Genomic DNA, 20,326 nt, shown 5'->3' with positions numbered 1-20,326 from the left:
TTGCTACTTCATAACTGTAATTTTGCAACTGCTATAAATCATAATGTAATATTTTTGGAAACAGAGGTTTGACAAAGGGATTGAAACCCACAGGTTGAGAACTGATGCACTCAGGACTCTTGACTCCCAATCTATAGGACACAGCATCAGATTAGAACTCAAGGTGTACTGTAAAAACATGGTCAGTCTTGCTGCTATCGTTAAATTGAGGAATGAATTCATTAGGAGAGCCAAAGGGGATTGTGTACACACACACACACACACACACACACACACACACACACTAGCACTCAGGTGGCAGAGACTGGATCAACAAAATTTGAGTCTAGCAAGGGCCATATATCAAGACCCTATCTCAAAGAACAAAACAAAAATTTGTCTAAATAAATAAATAAATAGATAGATAGATAGATAGATAGATAAGATAGATCCAGTGGAATGTGGATTGGATTCTGGACCAGAAAGAGAAAGTGGATGAAAAAATCGGTGTGATATAATAAACTCTGGAATTTAGTAGATTGAAATGTGTGGATATTAACTTCTAAGTTTGGCAAGTTCTCTATAACATCTAAGATGCCAGTAATCAGAGAGCTGAGTGTGGTGGCCCAGCCTTTAATCTCAGCACTGCAAGGCACAGGCAGGAGAATCTGTAAGTTAAAGACCAGCCCAGGCTACACAGCGAGATCTGTGGCACTGCCTCTTCTAGGTTCTTAACGACAGTCCTGGCGATCTAGCTCAGGGCGTCAGGCTTGTGCAGCAAGGTGAGCCATCCATCTCCTCTGCCCAACTCTGTTACTGTTGCACTCGGCTATATAATCTGAAACTACTGGGAAATGGACCCGGTACCTTAAGCATGCTAATCAGAGAAGTCTGATTTTAAGGACCGAGTCTGATTGATTCCCAGCTCATATTCTGAATTCTAAATAGTGAGGAGAGGAAGGACACAGAAGGGAACAAAGGAGAGAAGAGGGAGGAAGAAGGATGTCTCCTGCATTCCTGAGGATGCCCCCAAAGTTCCAGGCTCGGTCCTTAAGGAATCGCATCCAATCTCCCAGGACCTCCCACAAAGCCTTAACCACCGGGAACTAGCTCAAAGAGCTTTGATTTACTTCGGTTCTGTATCTTCACGTTTTCATGAAGACAGGAAAGGGAGAAAACCACTATTTTCTTTTTCAGCTTTTTTCCAACGTTATGCCATTTAACACACCTGCGCAGAGCAGGAGCCTGGGCAGGAACAGGGTGCAGAACCGCTGGGGGTGCCTCCACATGGGGCGGAACCACTGCACGAGGCGGGGCCACAACAGGAGGCGGGGCCTCCACAATGTGCTGCGCCTCCGCAAGAGGAGGACCCGCCGCAGGGTGCGGGGCTGCCACAGGGGGCGAGGCTGGCGCAAGGGCCTGTGCAGGTGTAGCCCACCAGGCGGGGCGTGCTGGGGAAGGTCTTGCGCATGCGCATGCATTTCTCCTTGTCGATGCATAAGGTGTTGGCCTTGATGGCCAGCTCGTGCTCCAGCCGGGACTTGGTCATCACCAGCAGCTGTAGCGTGTCTTGCGTCTCCCGAAGCCTCAGCTTGAGAGTCTGTAGGGTGTCGTCTATGGTGAAGACCTCATTCACGAGCCTGGGGTGGGGCAGAAAGAAGCCTCCGTGACACACCTTTCAGCACAGCCACCCCCCTGCGCGGCGAGGAAGGTACCCGGGGTGGCCGCAAAACTGCAGTTCTCAGTCCTGGAGAAGACAGGTGGACCAGCACCTCTGAGAAGGTCACCCAGGCTGACAAAGCATGAAGGAGGCAACAAATGGAACGAAGGGCAGAATTTGACAATAATTTAACCCTGAGCTTGTACCCAAGACCGGCAGTACCGCCCTGCTTCTCCAACCTGAACTGAAGACAGGTGCCCACACCAAATGTCCACAGCAGCACTGTCCACCATGGCCCAGAAGAGGGAAAAACTACTTAATATGATACAAGGAACCGTTCGTTCTGTGTGGTTTTGTCTCTACGATGTGTCATTATGCTGGCCGTAGTGACATTATCTCCAACTCTAGTGCTCAAGTTGTCCTCCGGGATCAGGCACTCAAGCATACCTGACCTATTATGTGACTTGTTTTGCCTTGCCTTGGCCTCCCCACTTCCCTTTCCTGTCCTGGGCTCACATGGTCCAGGCTGACCTCAAATTCTCTACACACCTTGAACACCTCACCCTCCTTCCTTCACCCCCAAGTGCTCAGATTACAGAGTCAGGCCTGCTCTGTCAAGTGTACTGTTTTGTGGTTTTTGGTTTGTGTTTTTGAGAAAGAGTTTCTCTGTGTAGACCAGCCTGGCCTTGAACTCAGAGATCTGCTACCTGCTCCTGCCTCCTAAGTGTGGGGTTAAAGGCACACTCCACCATCACCTGGCCATGGCAGGTATATTTTAAATGAGTCTTGGCTACTTTGAAAACATGGTCTCTGCTGGTAACACTCAAGGGCTAGCTAGCCTCATTTACATATGAGATCAGGTGTATGGCGGCTTTTGCTCAGGTCTCTTTTCCAGCTGGAGCACACATCAATGCTGTGTTAGCTCTTCTTGGCTCATAGGTTCACATCTCAGAGAATTAGGGCTCCTAACCAATGGAAGCCACCTGTCCTGGAAGAGAGCCCCTCCCAGCAACCATTGGGCATCTGACTCAGACACTGAAGACTTTCACTACAACACAGTGAAAAGCCCCCAGGAGTGGGCTGTGTGCCTCGGAGGTGTGAGGGGATGGATCTGAGGCCAGCCCCCACATTGTCCCATGCCTTACCCTATACCCAAGGATCTGCCTCTGCAGAACTTGCCAAAAGTACTGGGAGGGGCACCGAGGGGAGAGTTTGGAGTACAGAAAAAAAGATGAGGATGAATGGGCCATGTGGGGACCAAGGATGGAAAGTTCCAGGGCAGTCCTGCCAAGAGGGACTCTGTGTGAGCCCAGGAATGTGACCTCTTGATTCAGAAGCTGGTAAAACAAATAAAATTAAGCCCTTTATTCACTCTATTCATAGTCCGCATTTTCAATTAAACTTTCAAAACTTTTCAAGACAAGGTCTCATGGAGCCTAGGCTGGCCTCGAGCTCTATGTAGCTAAGGATGACTCTGAACTTTTGGTCTGCCTGCCTCTACCTCCTGAGCAGTCTATGCATTGTGGTGGGGGGCCCAAACTCACTACTCTACCAATTGAACTACATCTTCAGCCCATTTAATTCAGTTTAAAGTAAGTTAAATTTAAGGGGATGTGGTTCAGTTGGTCGAGTGCTTCCCTAGCATGTGTAAGGCCCTAAGTTCAATCCTCTGTTCCACATAAAAGGAAGAGTAAGCAACCAAGCAAGCAAGAAATAAAGAAGAAGGAAGAGGCCCAGGACAGAATGATAATCTCTGATGCCATGGGTTCCAGGACTGTGGCAACCACTGCAAGCCAGAGAGAGGCATGACACCCTGCCCTATACTCCTGAGCCCCCTTTCTGGAGACCCCCATAAGCTTTGCATCCCCTCTCCTGGTGTCCACAGAAGCAAGTCCACTTAGCTAGCAGGGTAGATGGGATCTAGCCAGCCAGGAAGGACTTGGGCCCTTTGCAAGGAGAGAGGTCGGAGATGAACAGGGATGCAAGCAGGGACCTCTTCCATCAGATCTTGGAGTGAGAAATGCTGAAGGAATGAAAGGCCAGAGCTGTGTCTGTCTCTGCTGGTAATGTCTTCTTAGCCTTTCAGAGGAAGCAGGAGGGGTTCCTGAGCAGACATGCAGTGGTGAGGGGTGGAGGAGCTTCAGAGACAGTCAGGATGGAACCCAGAACTTAGACCTCCATCCACCTCACAACTGAGATCTGGGACTGGTTGTCCTAATTCCTGCAGGATCTGGTTCTCAGACCCAGGGTTCCTACTGCAACCATCCAGGCAGGATTGAAGATATCCTAAAGAGATGCTGTATTCTTCACTTTGGCTACCACACAATTGAAACTATAGTTCCAAAGAAACTGAAGTCACCCGCCCTAGGAGTTCATGATGAGGGAAGGAAAAGGCTGAAGACAGAAGAGGAGCACAGTATATTTCCTGCAGTTCTAATAATCTTATCAGACCACTTTGCAGGAGAGACAAGAGCTCAGTGATGGGTGAGACCACACCATGACCAGGCCTGCTATGCAGTCCTATTGTCCTCTATTTAAACCTAAACCTCATGACAGGACCAGAAATGGGCACACTTTCTAAGTCCCCCATCTAGTTGGCCTGTTGGATGAGTAGACAAACCCAGTTTGTTAGGACTGCCAGGGCGAGCCCAGGCTCTGCCACCAACAACTCCAGTGACAGTGACGCTTCCGAGACCCCACTCTCCTCTCCCCAGACCTCAGCAATTCCACTCACTTGAACTGTGGTATGTCCCTGCAGAGCTCCACGTTGGGCCGTCGGGTCCTGCATGCCAGCCTGGTCTGGGCCACCTTCAGTGGGCACTCCTTGGCCATGATGGCCCTCTCCAACAACATGATGGTGTTCTCTGCCTGGAAGATCTCCTGCAGTATCTGTGGGGACCAGAAGACTGTCATACCTCCCAGAATTCTCTCACTTCCTCCTCTTGGGGAAGGCGGGGAGCTGAAGTCACCTCAGGGACCTCTAACCTAGCCTTTAAATTCTTCCTTCCCCACTCCTGAACACCTTTGGGGCAGGGACTGTGATTGGGATGACCTTGAGAAGCTGTTGCTGCCTGTCACCATGACACTGAGCGCTGGTGCTGGCCCAGTACCAAGAGGAATTTGGGTTTTGAAACTCTGCTGGTGTGAACCTATCATTGTTCAGAGGGAAGGGAGGGAGGGAGGGATGAGGGAGGGAAGAAGGAGGGCAGAAGGAGGGAAGAAGGGAGAGAGGAAGAGAGGGGAAAGGAAATGAAGGAAGAAGAAAAGATGTGTACTGGGGGGGGTTCTAAAATCTACTCATAGACACAGGTTCCCCATATAATGCTGCCCTTGTCCCACTCTGTGGAAAGGTGGATCCCAGCAGAGGCAGGAGGGAGCCCGTTGGGATGAGAAATGTTTCATGTCTTGATATGCGTAGAGGTTTCAGAGGTGTGAAACTAGAGAAATCTCATTAAAGCTCACTGGCTGTACACTTTCTTTTATCAGATTGTTACACCTCAGTAGAGAGGCTGGGATGTGCTCAGTGCTAGAGAGCTTCCCAGCATGCATGAGAAAATTAGAAAAAGGCCACACAGGAAATGATTGGTGAAGAGCTGACATTGATGGTGGGTTTGTGGAAGTCATTCTGTGTCTTTCTATACTTCTGTGTTTGAAAATTTCCACAATGAAAACAATAAAAGAACACAAACTGAAAATGTATGTGCAAAGCCCAGGCTTCCATCCCCAGTACCACATAAAACGGGTGCTAGCACACTCCTGTAATCCCGGGACTCAGGAGATGGAGGCAAGAAGTTCAGAAGTTCAAGGACATCCTTAGCTACAAAGTAAATTTGACACTAGCCTGGCCTAAAAAATTAATACACAAATAAAAATAATATAAGCTAATGAGTATGACAATAAAGAATGGGCATACCAAGCTGGTCTATTACTGAAGAAACTTGGCCTTGCCCAGGCCATCCTTAACATGTCTTGGACTGAGCGGATGGTAGTACCTTCGATCTCCTCACTGATAGAAACAACCAGCCTCCACCTTCAGTCACCCGCAGTCCCAGATCCAAGCGCAGCTGTTTCCCACGGGCCCTCTCCTATGAGAAGGCTCTCTGGGGACGGGTTGTACTGACACCCACTCCAGCCCTGGAATTACCCAATACCAAGGATGCACTCGTTCTATTCCTGCCAAGCCTAAAAGCAATGCTCTTCATGATGGCTTTATTGCCAGAATGTTCTGTAATTGCTCATCACCACAAAGAGTTCAGTTTCATGTGGCCAGAGATTCACTAAAAACCAGGGCAGCATCTCTACCACCCGTCTCCATCAGGGCATTATCTGACCCTGTTTGATCCAGCCTCACTGTAAACAGACGTTGGCTTTGTGTGGGGCCATCTTGAAATCAGACCAACTAGTAAAGGGCTGTTTACTGTTCCTACTCTGCCAGTCTAGTGCGTGAGGAGCACAAAAGCCAGAGAAACCACTAATAAAACAGGCTGGGAAAGTCACATCATCCAAACTGTGGGGTCTAGGAAGACAGACAGAGAGTCAATGCTGGAGCTGACTTCAGAAGAATGGCCAGCTAATCCACAGGACACCTGGTGACATCTGACTTCTAGACACACAGTGGCATGTGTCCTGCAGCACAGTGACTGACTGTCCACCACTCTCCAAAGTGCACATGTATGGAAACCCTCTCATGGTGTGCTGGCTGTTGAAAGGGCACATCTGGAGACTGAATAGGTCACCTTCCCATCATGCAAGAAATAAGAAATCAGCGGTTTTCTAATCTGCCAGCCCCTGGCCAGGCTGACTTTCTGAAACAGGCCTCCTAACCTGTGACTTTCATTGTCTGGGTGTGATTCTGTTCATTTGTTTTGTTTTGACATAGGGTCTTACTTTGTATGCTGGCTAGCCTGGAGCTCACAACCCTCCCGTTTTAGCCTCCCAAAGGCTGGGAATACACGCATGTGGCACTGCACCTGAGTAAAATCCACTATTTATAAAGGACCCAGTCTATGCTACTTTATTATAACAGCCCAGTACAAGACATGCCCCAGTGATGGACCAGGACACTCTGAGGTCAGGTGTAACAGGGTGGCCTATGCTTTCATTTGCTAAATTTGAGAAGCCCACTTGGTATGTGGACTAAAGGAATGACTGTAGGTCTGGAAGGCTAGACTTGTTGCCAATGATTCCCTCTTCGATTTTTACCTTTAGCAAGGTCTTAGCATACAGCCAGAGTGGGCGTCTGGTTCATGATCCTCCTGCATCAGCCTCTGGAAGGCTGGATTACAGGCATATTCATGCCACTGTGTGGGGTCTTCCTTACCCATCCTCTTTTAAAGATAACCTCACTATGTAGCCCAAGCTTCCCTCAAACTCAAGACAACCCTTCTGCCTCAGCCTTCAGAGAGCTAGGATTACAAGCATGTGCTAGTGCACCTGGCCCATAAACTATCACTTCTAAATAAATTATTAGTTTCAAGGTTGAGGTTTATCTACACTATTTAAACTGAAGTGCATAGTAGTTAACAATACAGATGGTATGACAAAACAGGTAGAGTGGCTGGGGTGGCTGGATCTGGGACCCCTTTTCATGTGCATATAAATAAGGCAAGAACAGAGTCCACCAGTGGTGACACCAGGGACAAGGGTGTGAGGAACAAGAGGGTATGTGGACTGTTTTCCTCCTGTCCCCTCCTGTTCCCTTCTGTCCTTCCTCAGGCTCGAGCCTAGAGCCCACAGTTGCTCATTTCTTCATATACCTTTCCCCCTCCTGGCTACCTGTCTTGATCAGACCTGTCTGTGGGTTTTCCAGAACACTGGGGTTTTCCAGGACCTTCTGCTACGGCCCACTGATGATTCACACCCAGGGCACATCTGCCCAGGCCCAGGTAGGTGTTCCTGCTGCCAAAAATTGCTCCTCACAGCCTCTTATCTAGGTTGTCTTCATCCAAGGGAGAACAAAAGCCCCACAAGTTCCACTGAGGTACAACCCCTTCCCAAGCCCTGGAAGCCTGTGGGTCTCCAGAATCCCCAGTGGGTGATAGAACCTTCAAAATCTGTGGACTGTGACCCCCAAAGACTGGAAGGTAAGCAGCAGTGTGGGCTAGCCAGTGGCAGGGCTTTCTGCTGAAGAGGAAGCTATCAGGGCCATCACCCAGAGCAGGAGAGGGTCCTGATGTGGCCTTCCTTCCTAGTGAGCCAGCTACTTGATTAGATGGTCTGTCAAAGGTAACGACTACAGCGCCATTCTGCTTTGAGATCATCACCAATCCAAGCATGGAAATATGTGTATTTGTAATGACATATCAAATGAAGACTCACATGTCAATAATCAAAATGGACATCCTGGAGCATAGAGAGAGAAGCTAGTACTTCAACACAGTGAGAAAGATGTGAGCGAGGTGCTTCACATGTGCAATGTGTGCCAAGAACACATGCAATAATAACACACCAGGGCCAAAAGGAAAAAACCTCCCACAGTCCCAAGAGTTTCTTTTAGCTTGGTGTTGTGGCGCATTCCTGCCATCCCAGCACTGGGGAGGTGGAGGTGGGAGAATCAGGAGTTCAGGGTAATCCTCAGTGAGGCCAACCTGGGCGACACACACACACAACACACACACACACATACACACAGGTTCTAGCCCTGAGACCCTCACAGTGTCCAAAGGGAATTTGCTCCCTAAGCCCTCTGATCTCTACACATGTACCATGGCATGTACACACATACACACAAAATAAAATAAATGTAAATGAAAGTTTCCTTTTACAAACAGTCTACGGTTCAAGGGGAAAAAATACTATCTAAACAGTAAAAGTCAGTCCTGGCTTCCCTCGCTGAACATTGGAATGTTCTAGAGAGTCTTCAGAACCGGTGTTCAGCTCTGAGGTTCTGACCTTGTGGGTGTGAGACTTCACAGAAACCTGAGTGACTTAGATGGTGCAGAACCACAGGGGTGAGGAGGTGACAGGGATGTAGGTAAGCTGTCAGGGGCCTCAGCAGGAAGGGGCTGTGTTAACTGCTCCGCTGCAGGTAGGGTATGTGGTAGTTAGCCTAGGCTGTTTGTCTCAGCAAGGAGTCCCAAGCAGGGTAGAGTGAGTCATGATCTTCTTTTGCTGTTTGTTTGTTTTTAAAGATTTGTGAATGGGGACCCAGGTGGTCCTGCAAGGGAGCTGGCCCTACCCAGGGCTTGCAGGTTTCTGGAGAAATGTACAGACAACTTTGAAAATGGACACTCAGAGTTTTGCTCTTTCTCCAGTGGCTCAGACTCTACAGACACCCGTGGCACCCCTGGGAACCCAGGAGGCCTCTAGAGAGGAGTGCCTGGGCAAGTCAACACATGCTCCTGAGTGCAGAGCCTCTAATTCCAGGTACTCACTAAACATATGTAACATATGCACACGTACACACAAAGTGAGCATCTCAGACACTACCTCCTCTGAAGCCACCCACCCACCTGTCCCCAGAGCTGTTATCCCCACATTCATATCAAATGCAGCAGGTAGCAGGGCACATCTGCAACCCAGCACTCCAGAGGATTGAAAGTCTAGCCTGCCTAGGCTGTTCTGAAAGCTGGTCACAGCAAGAACAAGGAAAAGCTTATGCAGGCATGTATCACCGAGTCTTTGCCGGAGCTGTCCCCCTGGCCTGAGGGATTCCTTCCCAGATACACGCAGGCTCTCTTCATCCACCTCCTTCAGGCTGTGGCTAATACGCCCAGGAGGCTTTTTATGCACCCCTAAACAAAGCATCAGAATTTTAACAAATGTGTGAGTCCCTTTCTTTCAGACACAAACGTGGCAAGTTCCACTTGGATTTACAGCCATACTCAGAGCAGAGGTGGATGCCCAGCAGCCCCCCACCCCCGGTTTTACTACATACACACACACACACACACACACACACACACACACACACACACACACACACACACACACACACACACACACACACGAACACGCGCGCGCGCACGCGGCTGGTTGGCTGGCGTCTTGGCCCCAGGCTCTGAGGGGCTTCCCTGGCACGTTCTTCTTTCCGTTCCCAAAGCTGGGGAAAGAGCCTCCAGGGCCCAGTTTGGCTCATCCCAGAGGCTGGGCGGGGCCTCTGGGGATTGGGCTCAGGGGGTCACCCCATGGGAGGAGTCTCGGCACACTGGGGCAAGCAGCTGCCAGGCATTTCTGGCTCTGGCTGGGAGCGGGAATTCAGCTGGGAAAGGGCGGTGTTAGAGAACGAGGGCCCCGCTTCACTCCTCTGCATCCCCAAAGGCAGGGTACCTGCAACTCAAAACAAGGAGCCCGGGAAGGGAGTGTCCTAAGCCTCATCAGAGGACGGACCACTCCATGTCCCTGAAACTGCGAGGTGTTACAGTCACACACAGCTTCATAGGCCAGCTGCTGTTCTTACTTGCTGTGAGGCCCTGTGGGGTTCTCAGACTCTCTGAGCCTAATGCAATCTGCACTGAACATCTGCAGAGCCCTTCCAGTTGCCAGATCCCTCAGGGTTCCTTTTCTTTGTTAGACTCGTTACAATCCACTCAGGCTAGTGGGCTAAATGAGATAATCTGTGGGGGTGATTGATTCTAAGGCTGATGGGTCTGGACTGAGGGTGTTCAGAGAGCTGGTAAATCATTGCAGGATGTGTCTGTGAGTGGGTCTGAGATGACAGTTTCTCGGGATCAGTGGGCCCCAGTGGGGATGCTGGTGCGAGTAGGCCTCATCTCATCCATCAAAACCCAAATTACATAAAAGTACAGAGAGAGGGAGAGTCCTTTTCCTCTTGAGTTCCGAGGCCCGTGCCTGCCTGCACCACAGGTCTTTGCTTTGAGACTCAAGTGGGATTTTCATTGGTGACACAAACCCATTTCTTACTTGTAGGGGAATAAAAGATGGTTTACTCTGAGCTAAATATCAAGTGACCACGGACCGGGAACCATGAATTCAAGTTGCACAGTGGAAGAAGTGTCTTTCCATGGTCACAGGACATGTGGTGACCCCTCAACCATATAATTATTTCCGTTGCTACTTCATAACTATAATTTTGCTACTGCTATGAATTGTAATGTAAATATTTTGGGAGATAGAGGTTTGCCAAAGGGATCACAACCCACAGGTTGAGAACTGCTGCTCTAGAGCCTTGCAATTCAAAGTGTGGGCCACAGACCATTGAGCTCTGAAAGCTTGCTAGAGAGGGCAGACTGTCTGACCCCAGCCTAGACCTGCGTCAGGATCTGCACGCTAACAAGGCCCTCAGGTAACTCACCTGCAGGTTCAAGGAAAAGGACCGGGTCTGGTGTGTGGTTTGAGGCCAATCTCTGGTTACATTTGCCAGACCAAGGGACAAGTCAGGGAGGGACAGGAGGACTCACAGCAGTGTGGTAAGGAGAGGCAGGAAAGGTCTGCAGAGCTGGGAAGGGATTGATAACTCACAGACTGCAGAGGGAGGCGGGGCTAGGATCAGAATGATTGCAGCTTGCCTACCTACCAAAACCTTCTAGAATAGAGAGGGCTTGGAGCTAATAAACTATACCTAAATGGGCACCACTTCCGGTATGTGTGGTCTTGTCCTCAGTTTCTCCGTCTGCACCTGGGCAACAGTGACAAGGCTAAGGAGTCTTTGTTTTCTCCCTGTCCCCAGCAGGAAGACCCACCAGCAACCTGTGAGTGGAAAAGGCGGAGTCAAAGGCTGTAATTCAAAGGCAGAGTGCTTGCAGAGCACACATAAAGCCTGTACAGTGTGCAAGACAGAGGTCCTGACAGCCTTAGATGAAGCAGCCCCTGCTGGGTAGAAAGTGCCCGTGCTCTTCCCAGCTGGAATCTAAACTGCAGCGCTGGCTTTGAAGGGGGTGGGATGCTGCATGTGGCAGAGCTGCCTGCCTCCCTCCTAAAGCTCTCTGTCTGCATCTTGTCTTGTGACAGCGGAGCAAGCCTCCAAGGTCAGAACTGAGTTTTAAATGGAGAGAAGGTGGATCTAGCTCCAGCTGGCTTTTGGCCTCCACCAGCTTTGTGTGACCTTGCAGATTTATTGTTTTCCAATTTGCATGAAGCCAGGGGTTTCCAAGGAGATGCCAGGCTTGATCCAAACCGACTCCCCAGCTTCAGAAAGGGAAAAGAAACCTGGAATAACTGGGGAAGCGTCCAATAGTGGGTCATTTTCAATTTCACCCAGGCCTGGGAGCAAAAAGTGAGAGAGAAGGAGGGTTCAGGATCACTGCCAGGAACTCAGGACATGGATGGTCCTGTACCAGGAACCTCCAACTTAAGTTCTTAAATGTGGCCATTCAGGGGTGAGAGGGGGGGAGGTGACTCAGTGGCACTTGCTGCATAAGGCCAAGGACCTGAGTTCAAATCCTCAACACCTCCTGAAACCCCGTGCTGAGGTGGGCAGAGACAGGGGGCTCTGTGGGACTTGCTGGCTGTCATCCCATCATCATGTCAGTCAGAGACTGTCTCGGGAATAAGGTGGACGGTGATAGAGCCAGACGCCCTCAGCAGTTGTGACAGGACAAAATGTATCCACACTTTGACAGGCGCTGTCAGGAGTCAATTGGGTTGTAAATGATGCGCAAATGGGCCTATCTGAGGAAGCCCTGACCACAGCAATGCCAGCAAAGGTCAGCTGTTAAGAGTCTCCGGTAGGGTCCCCAGATCCCTGGTAGACTTTGGAAATGAATTGGGGTAGGGCCCTACAAGAAGGTTTAGCAGGTACCCACGGCTGAGGACCGATTCCCATAAGTTTTCCTCTGACCTCCTTAGACATGCTATGGTGTGCCCCCTCCAATAAATAAATATAAAACCAAAAAGAAATGGGGTATGGGTGCTTTCTACTGCTCTGAAGAAAATTCATGGAAACCCACTATCTCAAGCCTTCAAGAGAATCTCCTTTACATTTTCCTTCTCTCTCATCTCCCTCCCTCCTCTCTGTCTCTCTGTCTCATCTATCTATCTATCTGTCTGTCTGTCTGTCTGTCTGTCTGTCTGCCTATCTATCTATCTATCTGTCTGTCTGTCTGTCTGTCTGCCTGCCTATCTATCTATCTATCTATCTATCTATCTATCTATCTATCTATCTATCTATCTATCTATCCATCTCTCCAGGATCTCACATAGCCTAAGATGGTCTCAAACTTATACAAAACAGAATGACTTGAACGTCTGGTCCTCCCAGTGCTGGGATTACAGGTATGCAAACGCCCTGCCACCCCCGCCACCCGCACACACACCTTGCCTAAGTTTTCTGTAGCACTTTGGATCAAACCCAGGCTTTCATGCACACTAGACAAGCACTCCACCAACTGAGCGACATCCCTGGGGATTCGAGAAAGGACTCTAGCAGGCCACTCTGACCAGCCGTAGTGGTGTGAATGAGAATAGCCTCCATACATTCACATTTGATGTCTGCTTCCCAGACTGTGTCCTACTGGGAAGGATTAAGTGTGGCCTTATTGGAGGAGGTGTGTCACTGAGGGGTGGGCTTTGAGGTTTCCAAAGCCCATGCCAGGCTCAGTTTCTCCTCCCTTCTCCTCCCTCTCCTCTCCCTCCTCTCTCTCTCTCTCTCTCTCTCTCTCTCTCTCTCTCTCTCTCTCTCTCTGTCTCCAACCTGCAGATCAGGATGTACTCTCTCACAGTTCCAGAGCCAGTCTGCAGCCTGCCTGCCGCCATGCTCTCCACCCAATCAAATGCCTTCTTCTGTAACTTGCCTTGGTTATGGTGTCTCTTCACAGAATAGGAAAGTAGCTGAGACTCAGTAAGACTCCTGGAAGTAGAGCTGGTCATCTCTATTCCTCCAACATGTCGTGAGGAGGACACCTGCCACCTGCCTGCTTGTCATCTGCCTCCTGAATCTTCTCTTGGATTCCTGTTCTGCACAGCTAGTAAGATTATTCTTTCCAGCTTGTTCCCCAATTCCTCCTCCTCCATTTGGGCATATATATGTGCATGCAGTGTGTGCTTCCCTGTGAATGCTCATTCACATATGTGTGGGTGTGTGGGTGTGTGTGGTGGCCTGAAGGTCCTGCTAGGTGCCTTCCTCGATTGTTCTCTACTTCATTCATTCATTTGGGTGGGGTCTCCTGCCACATGCTTTCATCACTCCACTTATTACCACACAGATTTGCCTTTCTACCTTTTATTTATTTTTTAACCTTGTGTGCATGGGTATTTTTGCTTGAATAGATATCTGTGCACCATATGTATGCAGTGCCTGAAGAGGCCGGAAAAGGGTGTCAAGATTCATTAAGTCTAGAGTTACAGATGTTTGTGAACCAGCAATGTGGGTACTGGGACTCAAACCCAAGTTCACTGGAAGAGCAGCCCATGCTCTGAACCATTAAGCCACCTCTCCAGCCCCTTTCCACAGTGTTTAGAGCTAAGATTCTTTCATCTCACACTGAGTGTGATGTTTAGAGGCCAGGCAGGGCCAGGCCAGCAGTTCTGCTTCCCAGGACTTGGCCAGATTTAGAAACCAGCCATCAGTAGCTTGGCCCTTCACCCTAGTGCTGGAAGGGATCCGGCTGCTTGCGAAGCACAAAAGCATCTCCCATCCACAGAAATCTCGCTGTCAAACAGAGGCCAGCAGCTAGAGCTGGAGCCTCGGCTCCCCACTGACTGTCAGCCCTCAGACCCCCCACTTTCCTGCCCAGTTCCCCTGCAAAAAGGTAATTTTGCTGATGCTAATAGTCATTTAAAAGTCAAAATGCCAAGGACTTCAGCAGAAAAGAAGGCCTTTTAGGGTTTAAACTCACAACCCTCTCTCTGCGATGAGTAACTTTCTTTCTCCATTGCTTCCTCCCTCCCTCCCTTCCACCCCGAGTGCTGGAGCTGTACCACTGAGCCCAGTTTATACAGGTGACTGAACCCAGTCGTACATGCTAGGCCGGCATTGTACCAACGGAAGCACACTCCCAGGCCTCCACAGGAATCTAGCAGAGCTGAACATTTTCTCTGCTACATAGCTTTCGACTCAAGGCTTCAAGGCCCTCCAAACTAATGGCCAATTAATCAGTGGACTCTAAGGTTTGAAATACAAAGGGGGTGACCTCAGAAGTACACAGAGGAGATAGGAGACCACAGCAATAAGCCAGGAAAAACACGGAGGTGGCCCCTTCTGTCAGAGTAGGGGCAGAGGACTGTGTGAGCCAGAGTAAGATAGAGTTTGGTAGTGAGGGCATGCAGGGTAGGGGGACAGAGGCAGCCAGAGGGACTCTAAAGTTTGCACCCAAGCCCTTGAGTTGAGGCCCCAAGAACTCCTGGAACCATCTGGAAGTTTTCACTACTACACAGAGATGGGGAAGTCTCTTGGGGAGCAAGCCAGAGGGTGAATGTCATGGATGATAGGAAATCACAACATGTCCACACAGTTGGGCTTTCCTGGCGGACCGCCTAGTTATTTCCGGTTCAAAATAGCCATTTCCAGGTCAGAACATCTCCCATGACTAGGACTCCATGGCTTTACATGGTTGCGTAAAGCGCGCGGCCATTTAATCTACGCGCATGCGTGGAGTAGCCACATGTGGTCCTGTACGCATGCGCAGCTCACTCTTTAAAAAGCCGGCGCCATTTTGCACAGGTCTCTCTCTTCTCTCCTCCTCTTCTCTCCTCTCCTCACTCACGTGTGTGCTTCACACAGGCCTGTCACCTCTATCCTCTATCCTATATTAATAAACAGCTCTTCTGTGGATTTGTCATGTTCGGGACGAGTTCCTCACGGGGTAAGAGCGCCAAAATAAATAACTAACAATGGAGATGGGTTTGGAGTCTGTTAAGCAGGCCTTTTAGAAATCCACATTCAGGCATGAGGTGGTTCAATGGGCAGAGGGTAGGTCCGTAAGCATGAGACCTTGCTGTGGATATCGCTCTGTATAAATAAAATGCTGATTGACCATTAGCCAGGCAGGAAGTACAGGTGGGACAAGCAGAGAAGAGGGACTGTGGGACTGGCGAATGAGAGACATTTGTCCTAACCGTGGGCCAGGCAGAACCAAGAAAACTCCAGCTACAAATGGTGCCCAACGGGTTGGCAAGAGTTTCCACCTAAAACCTGAGAACAAAGATTCTAAAATGGAGCTAAAAACAGCTTCCTAGTTGTCTCTCCCAAGTTGGTGGGTTCCTGGCAGACGTGGTGACTGGCAGTGTGGCGGGAATGAGGTGTCTACAAGTGGCACATTATGCTGCATGGTAGATTTAGTCTTTGCTAGTACAAAAAAAAAAAAAAAAAAAAAAAAGAGGTTTCTGGGCTACACACTGCTTTGATAGAAGCATAGAACCACAATTTCTAAGAGTTGATGGCTCCCAGAGCTGGCGGTAAACTTACCACCGCCATGTTGGGAAGCTGAGGTGGGCGGAGCCAGCAGCCAAAGCTGCTATGTTAGCCCTAGAAATGCTGCAGTTTAAAACAATAGATTCACGATAAGACAGATTCAGATGGAACAAGACTTTAAGTGCTTTATAATGTGTGTAAAAATGTATGTAGGCTTGGAAGAGAGAGAGAAAGGAATTTATACAGTTATATAAAGAATAGATAGTTTTTAAAAATAAAGTCTTTAAAGAGACAGTAAAGGTAGTATAAAAATAAGCCACATAAAGATGGATATTACACAGAGAAACTGGATTGTGTTGTCTTTGGAATTTTTAACTGCAGAAAAACATTTGATTGTAAAAGCTGTTGAGTTAAACCAATATGTATATTTTAAAGGTACCTTGACTTCAAAATTTGGATGTAAGATTTTGGATGTTGCTTTGGAAAGGAGGATCTGCTTTTGTTTCCACAGAAAGCCAGAGGCTATGGATTTGTTCCAGATTAAGATACATCAGGTTTGACCAGCCAAGACCACCTGAAAGGTCTCCAATGACACCATGGCCCAGATGACCCAACATCCAGAATGGTTTCAAGGAAACTGGCTCAGACAATAGAGCCTCACAGACTACCCCATAATCCTAAAATTCTCTTTGTGTACCCAAAAGATACAGCGCCCCCTTCTAGCAGGAAGTAGTAAGATAAGCTATGCCCAAATTCCCAAATATAGCAAGCTGGCTTTGGAGACGGAATTGGCTCACTCTTCCTCTAAACCCAAACATATTACTTAAAAAAAAAAAAGTTAAAAGATTCTTTTGTTCCATATCAGAAGAGCCCTCTGGTGTGAGAAAGAGAAAAACCAACATTTTTATTTAAAACAGGTTGATTATAAATGTGATCTCTTTCTAAAGAAAAAAGGGAAAGTATAGCTAATGATAGGATGAAAGGGTAGACTGTTGAACCTACTTTTAAAGAGTAACAACTTGTTTAGAAATTTTTTACATTGCTATGGATTTTAGTTTATTGATACAAGTTTAAACTTAATTTTGTTATACTGTATACACACACACATATATATTTTTACTCTCATTTGAGGAATTATGTTTATGTAACTCATTTAATTGTAATGGATAATTAAGAAATACAGATTAATAATTAGTTTTCTATGATAGTCAAACTTATAATCATGCTGTTTTCTAGATATACATAGATATATTTCAGATAGATAGGTAATCTTCAAACACTTCAGAGACCTACAGAATATGGCATTTAAAATGTTTTTAAAAATTAGACTTTCTGGACAGTGAGACATGTTTGTTCCTGGCAGCACTGATTTACTTCAGAGAGGAGGGTGGGCATCAAAGACACTCTAGAGTTTATCTTCACTTTGGCAAAATTAGTCATTTGGGCAAGAAATTGTTCTTGCCTGGACTGCTTGGTTAACTGGACATGTAGGACCCATAGGAAGGTGACCACTAAACTTTGCTTGGCAAAACGGTCCTTCAGGTTCCTGCTTTGCAGAGGAAACTGCCAGACATTCTACAGGACACAGAGAAAAGTGACTGAGAGACTAGCCCTGTGGGCTGAAGACAGATGCCCCAACTTTACAAAGGAACATTAGGTGACTGTCCAGGCTGCCAGCTGTCTCTGTCTACTCTCACAAGACTCCTGAAAGTTGCTTATGTCCTCCCATTTCCCAGATAATATTATATCCTTCTAAGGTCTTTGATGTAGTTGAAGACTAGATAGTTATAATTTTTCTTAGTTATGATAAAAGATAAGTTAGATATGAAACCTTAGACTCACAAATATAGGATAGATAGGATATCTTCTTTAATTTTGCCAAATACAAATAGACTAGATATTATAAACAGACTAGATATTTTAACTGTAATTCTTGCTTGATAATTGTTTTGTTATATGTAATTTTACTATGTGAAAGTTAAAACCTTCCTTTTTGAAAAAAAGAAAAGGGGAAGTGCTGTGGATATCACTCTGTATAAATAAAATGCTGATTGTCCAGTAGCCAGGCAGGAAGTATAGGCCAGACAAGCAAAGAGGAGAATTCTGGGAACAAGAAGGCTGGGTCAGAGAGACACTGCCAGCTACCAGTATCAACAAGTAAGATACTGGTAAGCCACAAGCCATGTGGCAACTTATAGATTAATAGAAATAGGTTGATTTAATATATAAGAACAGGGGCTGGAGAGATGGCTCAGAGATTAAGAGCACTGACTGCTCTTCCAGAGGTCCTGAGTTCAGTTCCCAGCAACTACTTGGTGGCTCACAACCATCTGTAATGAGATCTGGTACCCTCTTCTGGCCTGCAATCATACTTGCTGTATACATAATAAATAAATAAATCTGTTTTAAAAAAAAGATACAAGAACAGTTAGCAAGAAGCCTGCCACGGCCATACAGTTTATAAGTAATATAAGTCTCTGTGTGTTTACTTGGTTGGGTCTGAGCAGCTGTGGGACTGGCGGGTGAGAGAGATTTGTCCTGACTGTGGGCCAGGCAGGACCAGGAAAACTCCAGCTACAGGACCTGAGTTTGGACCCCTAGTACCCAAGCAAAAAGATAGGGGTGACTAACCCCAGCATGGTGAAACAGAGAGGGGGACCCCTAGGGCTTGCTAGCTGAATAGGGGAGCTCCAGGTTTGATGGGAGGTCCTGCTTCAAAAGGTAAGGTGGAGAGTTATCCAGGAAGATACCTGATAATGACCTCCAGCTTACACATGCACATATGTCTGTCCATCTGCACACACATACACACATAACACACAACACACACACACACACACACACACACACACACACACACACAAATGCACACACTATACACATACTGCACACACCACACAGGCATACACATAGAAAAAAGACATCCAAGTGCAGGTGTAGGCATGCAGCTGGGTGTGGGACTTTCCAAAGCAAGGTCTGGCTGGAGAAGATGTGACTCAGCAGCCAAGGCTGTAACAGGCTACAGAAAATAATCTCCTTAGGGAGTGGGGAGAAGGATGTAAATATAGTGCTTACAATAAAATTCTCAAAAAATTAAGGAAAATGAAAAGACTCATGCAAGCCTATCTGTCGTGCATGCCCAGGATTCTAGAATTTGGGAATTTGAGGTAGGAAGATCATAGTTTAAGGCCAGCCTGGATGACACAGCAAGTTCTAGGCAGCCTAGGCCGTACAATGTATCTCAAAGAGAAAAGATAATTTCTCTTTTCCCTGGTCATCACATGCTCCCCTCAGTGATGGTCACACCCATCTGTCTGTGTCTCCTCTGTGTCCCCTGACTATAGGCAAGCTGCAGCATTGTCTGCTGGGAGGGAACCAGCAGAAGAAACAGCCTGACCTCTGACAGTTGATGGAGGCTGGGCTGCCGGTATGCCTGGCTCACCTTTGTGCCCACCTCCCAATGCCACACTTAGGGGGAAGTGATGTTTAGATCCAAAGGCTGCAACATGTTCTGGGCAGCAGAACCCACAGGGGCATTTTGCATGTCTGCACAAATTAGGCTAGGTCTAACGACAAGATGGCCTGGCCTGGTCCCTCAAGGAAGAGAGAGAAGGTGAAGGGAGGGAAGAAAACAGTTGCTTTGAGTCCATCCAGGTCAACACATATTGCTCTTGATCTTCTCAGCCAGAGTGAGCAGAGCAGTGGAGGTGGCGGGGTGGAGGTGGCAGCCAGCAGTTCAAGTACTCGTTCAGAATGCAGATTCCCAGGGTCCCCCCACTGGCTCAGCTGGAACCACACACGGGGAGTGCACAGTGCACAAGTCTGTGAAACCTGTCTCACCTCTCCCACACTTGTGCCTCCATTCTTGCCTTACTATATACAAATGAGGGTTAGGGCTACCTTAGTCCTTCTCCAAATCCATTCATTTTATTTCATATGTCATTATTTTTAGGGTGTTTTGTTTGTGGTTTTTATTATTTTTAATAACATTTGTGTGTGTGTGTGTGTGTGTGTGTGTGTGTGTGTGTGTGTGTGTGTGTGTGTGTTGGTGGGAGAGGATACAAAAGCATGTGCCACAGCCAGCTCCTGTGGATGTCAGAAGGCAGGACCAAAGATCAGTTCCTCCTTCCACCATGGGGCCTGGAGATGGAGCTGGGTCACCAGCCATCTCCTTAGCCAAGTATTTTGTTTTTGTGGGTTTTGTTGTTTTAAAAAGAGGCTCTTACTGTGTATCCCAAGCTGGGCTTGAACTCATGGCAATCCACCTGCCTCAGCCTCCCATGCACTGGGGTTACAAGGATGAGTCTCCACACCCAACTCAATTCACTTTAGAAAGAAAAGAAAGTCTCTGTTCTAAACCAAAACTTTCTCTCACTATCGTTGGCATGAATCAAAGAGCATTGCTGCATGTCGAAAGAACATTAACAATGCATAAATGA

The 20,326-nt window shown here is 47.8% G+C and overlaps 1 protein-coding gene across 1 annotated transcript in view; it reads right to left on the bottom strand.

Moving 5' to 3' along the window:
• Positions 1 to 596: 596 nt before the first annotated feature.
• Positions 597 to 20,326, bottom strand: part of Tekt5 (tektin 5) — a 59,210-nt gene continuing 39,480 nt past the window's right edge. The window contains exons 6-7 of the mRNA XM_036197586.1: positions 4,374 to 4,528; positions 597 to 1,619 (exon numbers count right to left, since the gene is read on the bottom strand). Of these exons, the coding sequence (XP_036053479.1) occupies positions 1,199 to 1,619; positions 4,374 to 4,528 (576 nt within the window). The 3' untranslated portion in view covers positions 597 to 1,198. The remainder of the gene's footprint in view (positions 1,620 to 4,373; positions 4,529 to 20,326) is intronic.

Source organism: Onychomys torridus, chromosome 8, assembly GCF_903995425.1.
Source record: "Onychomys torridus chromosome 8, mOncTor1.1, whole genome shotgun sequence".
NCBI lineage: Eukaryota > Metazoa > Chordata > Mammalia > Rodentia > Cricetidae > Onychomys > Onychomys torridus.
Note: the sequence above shows the minus strand (reverse complement) of the source record. Positions and strands in the feature narration are given on the sequence as shown.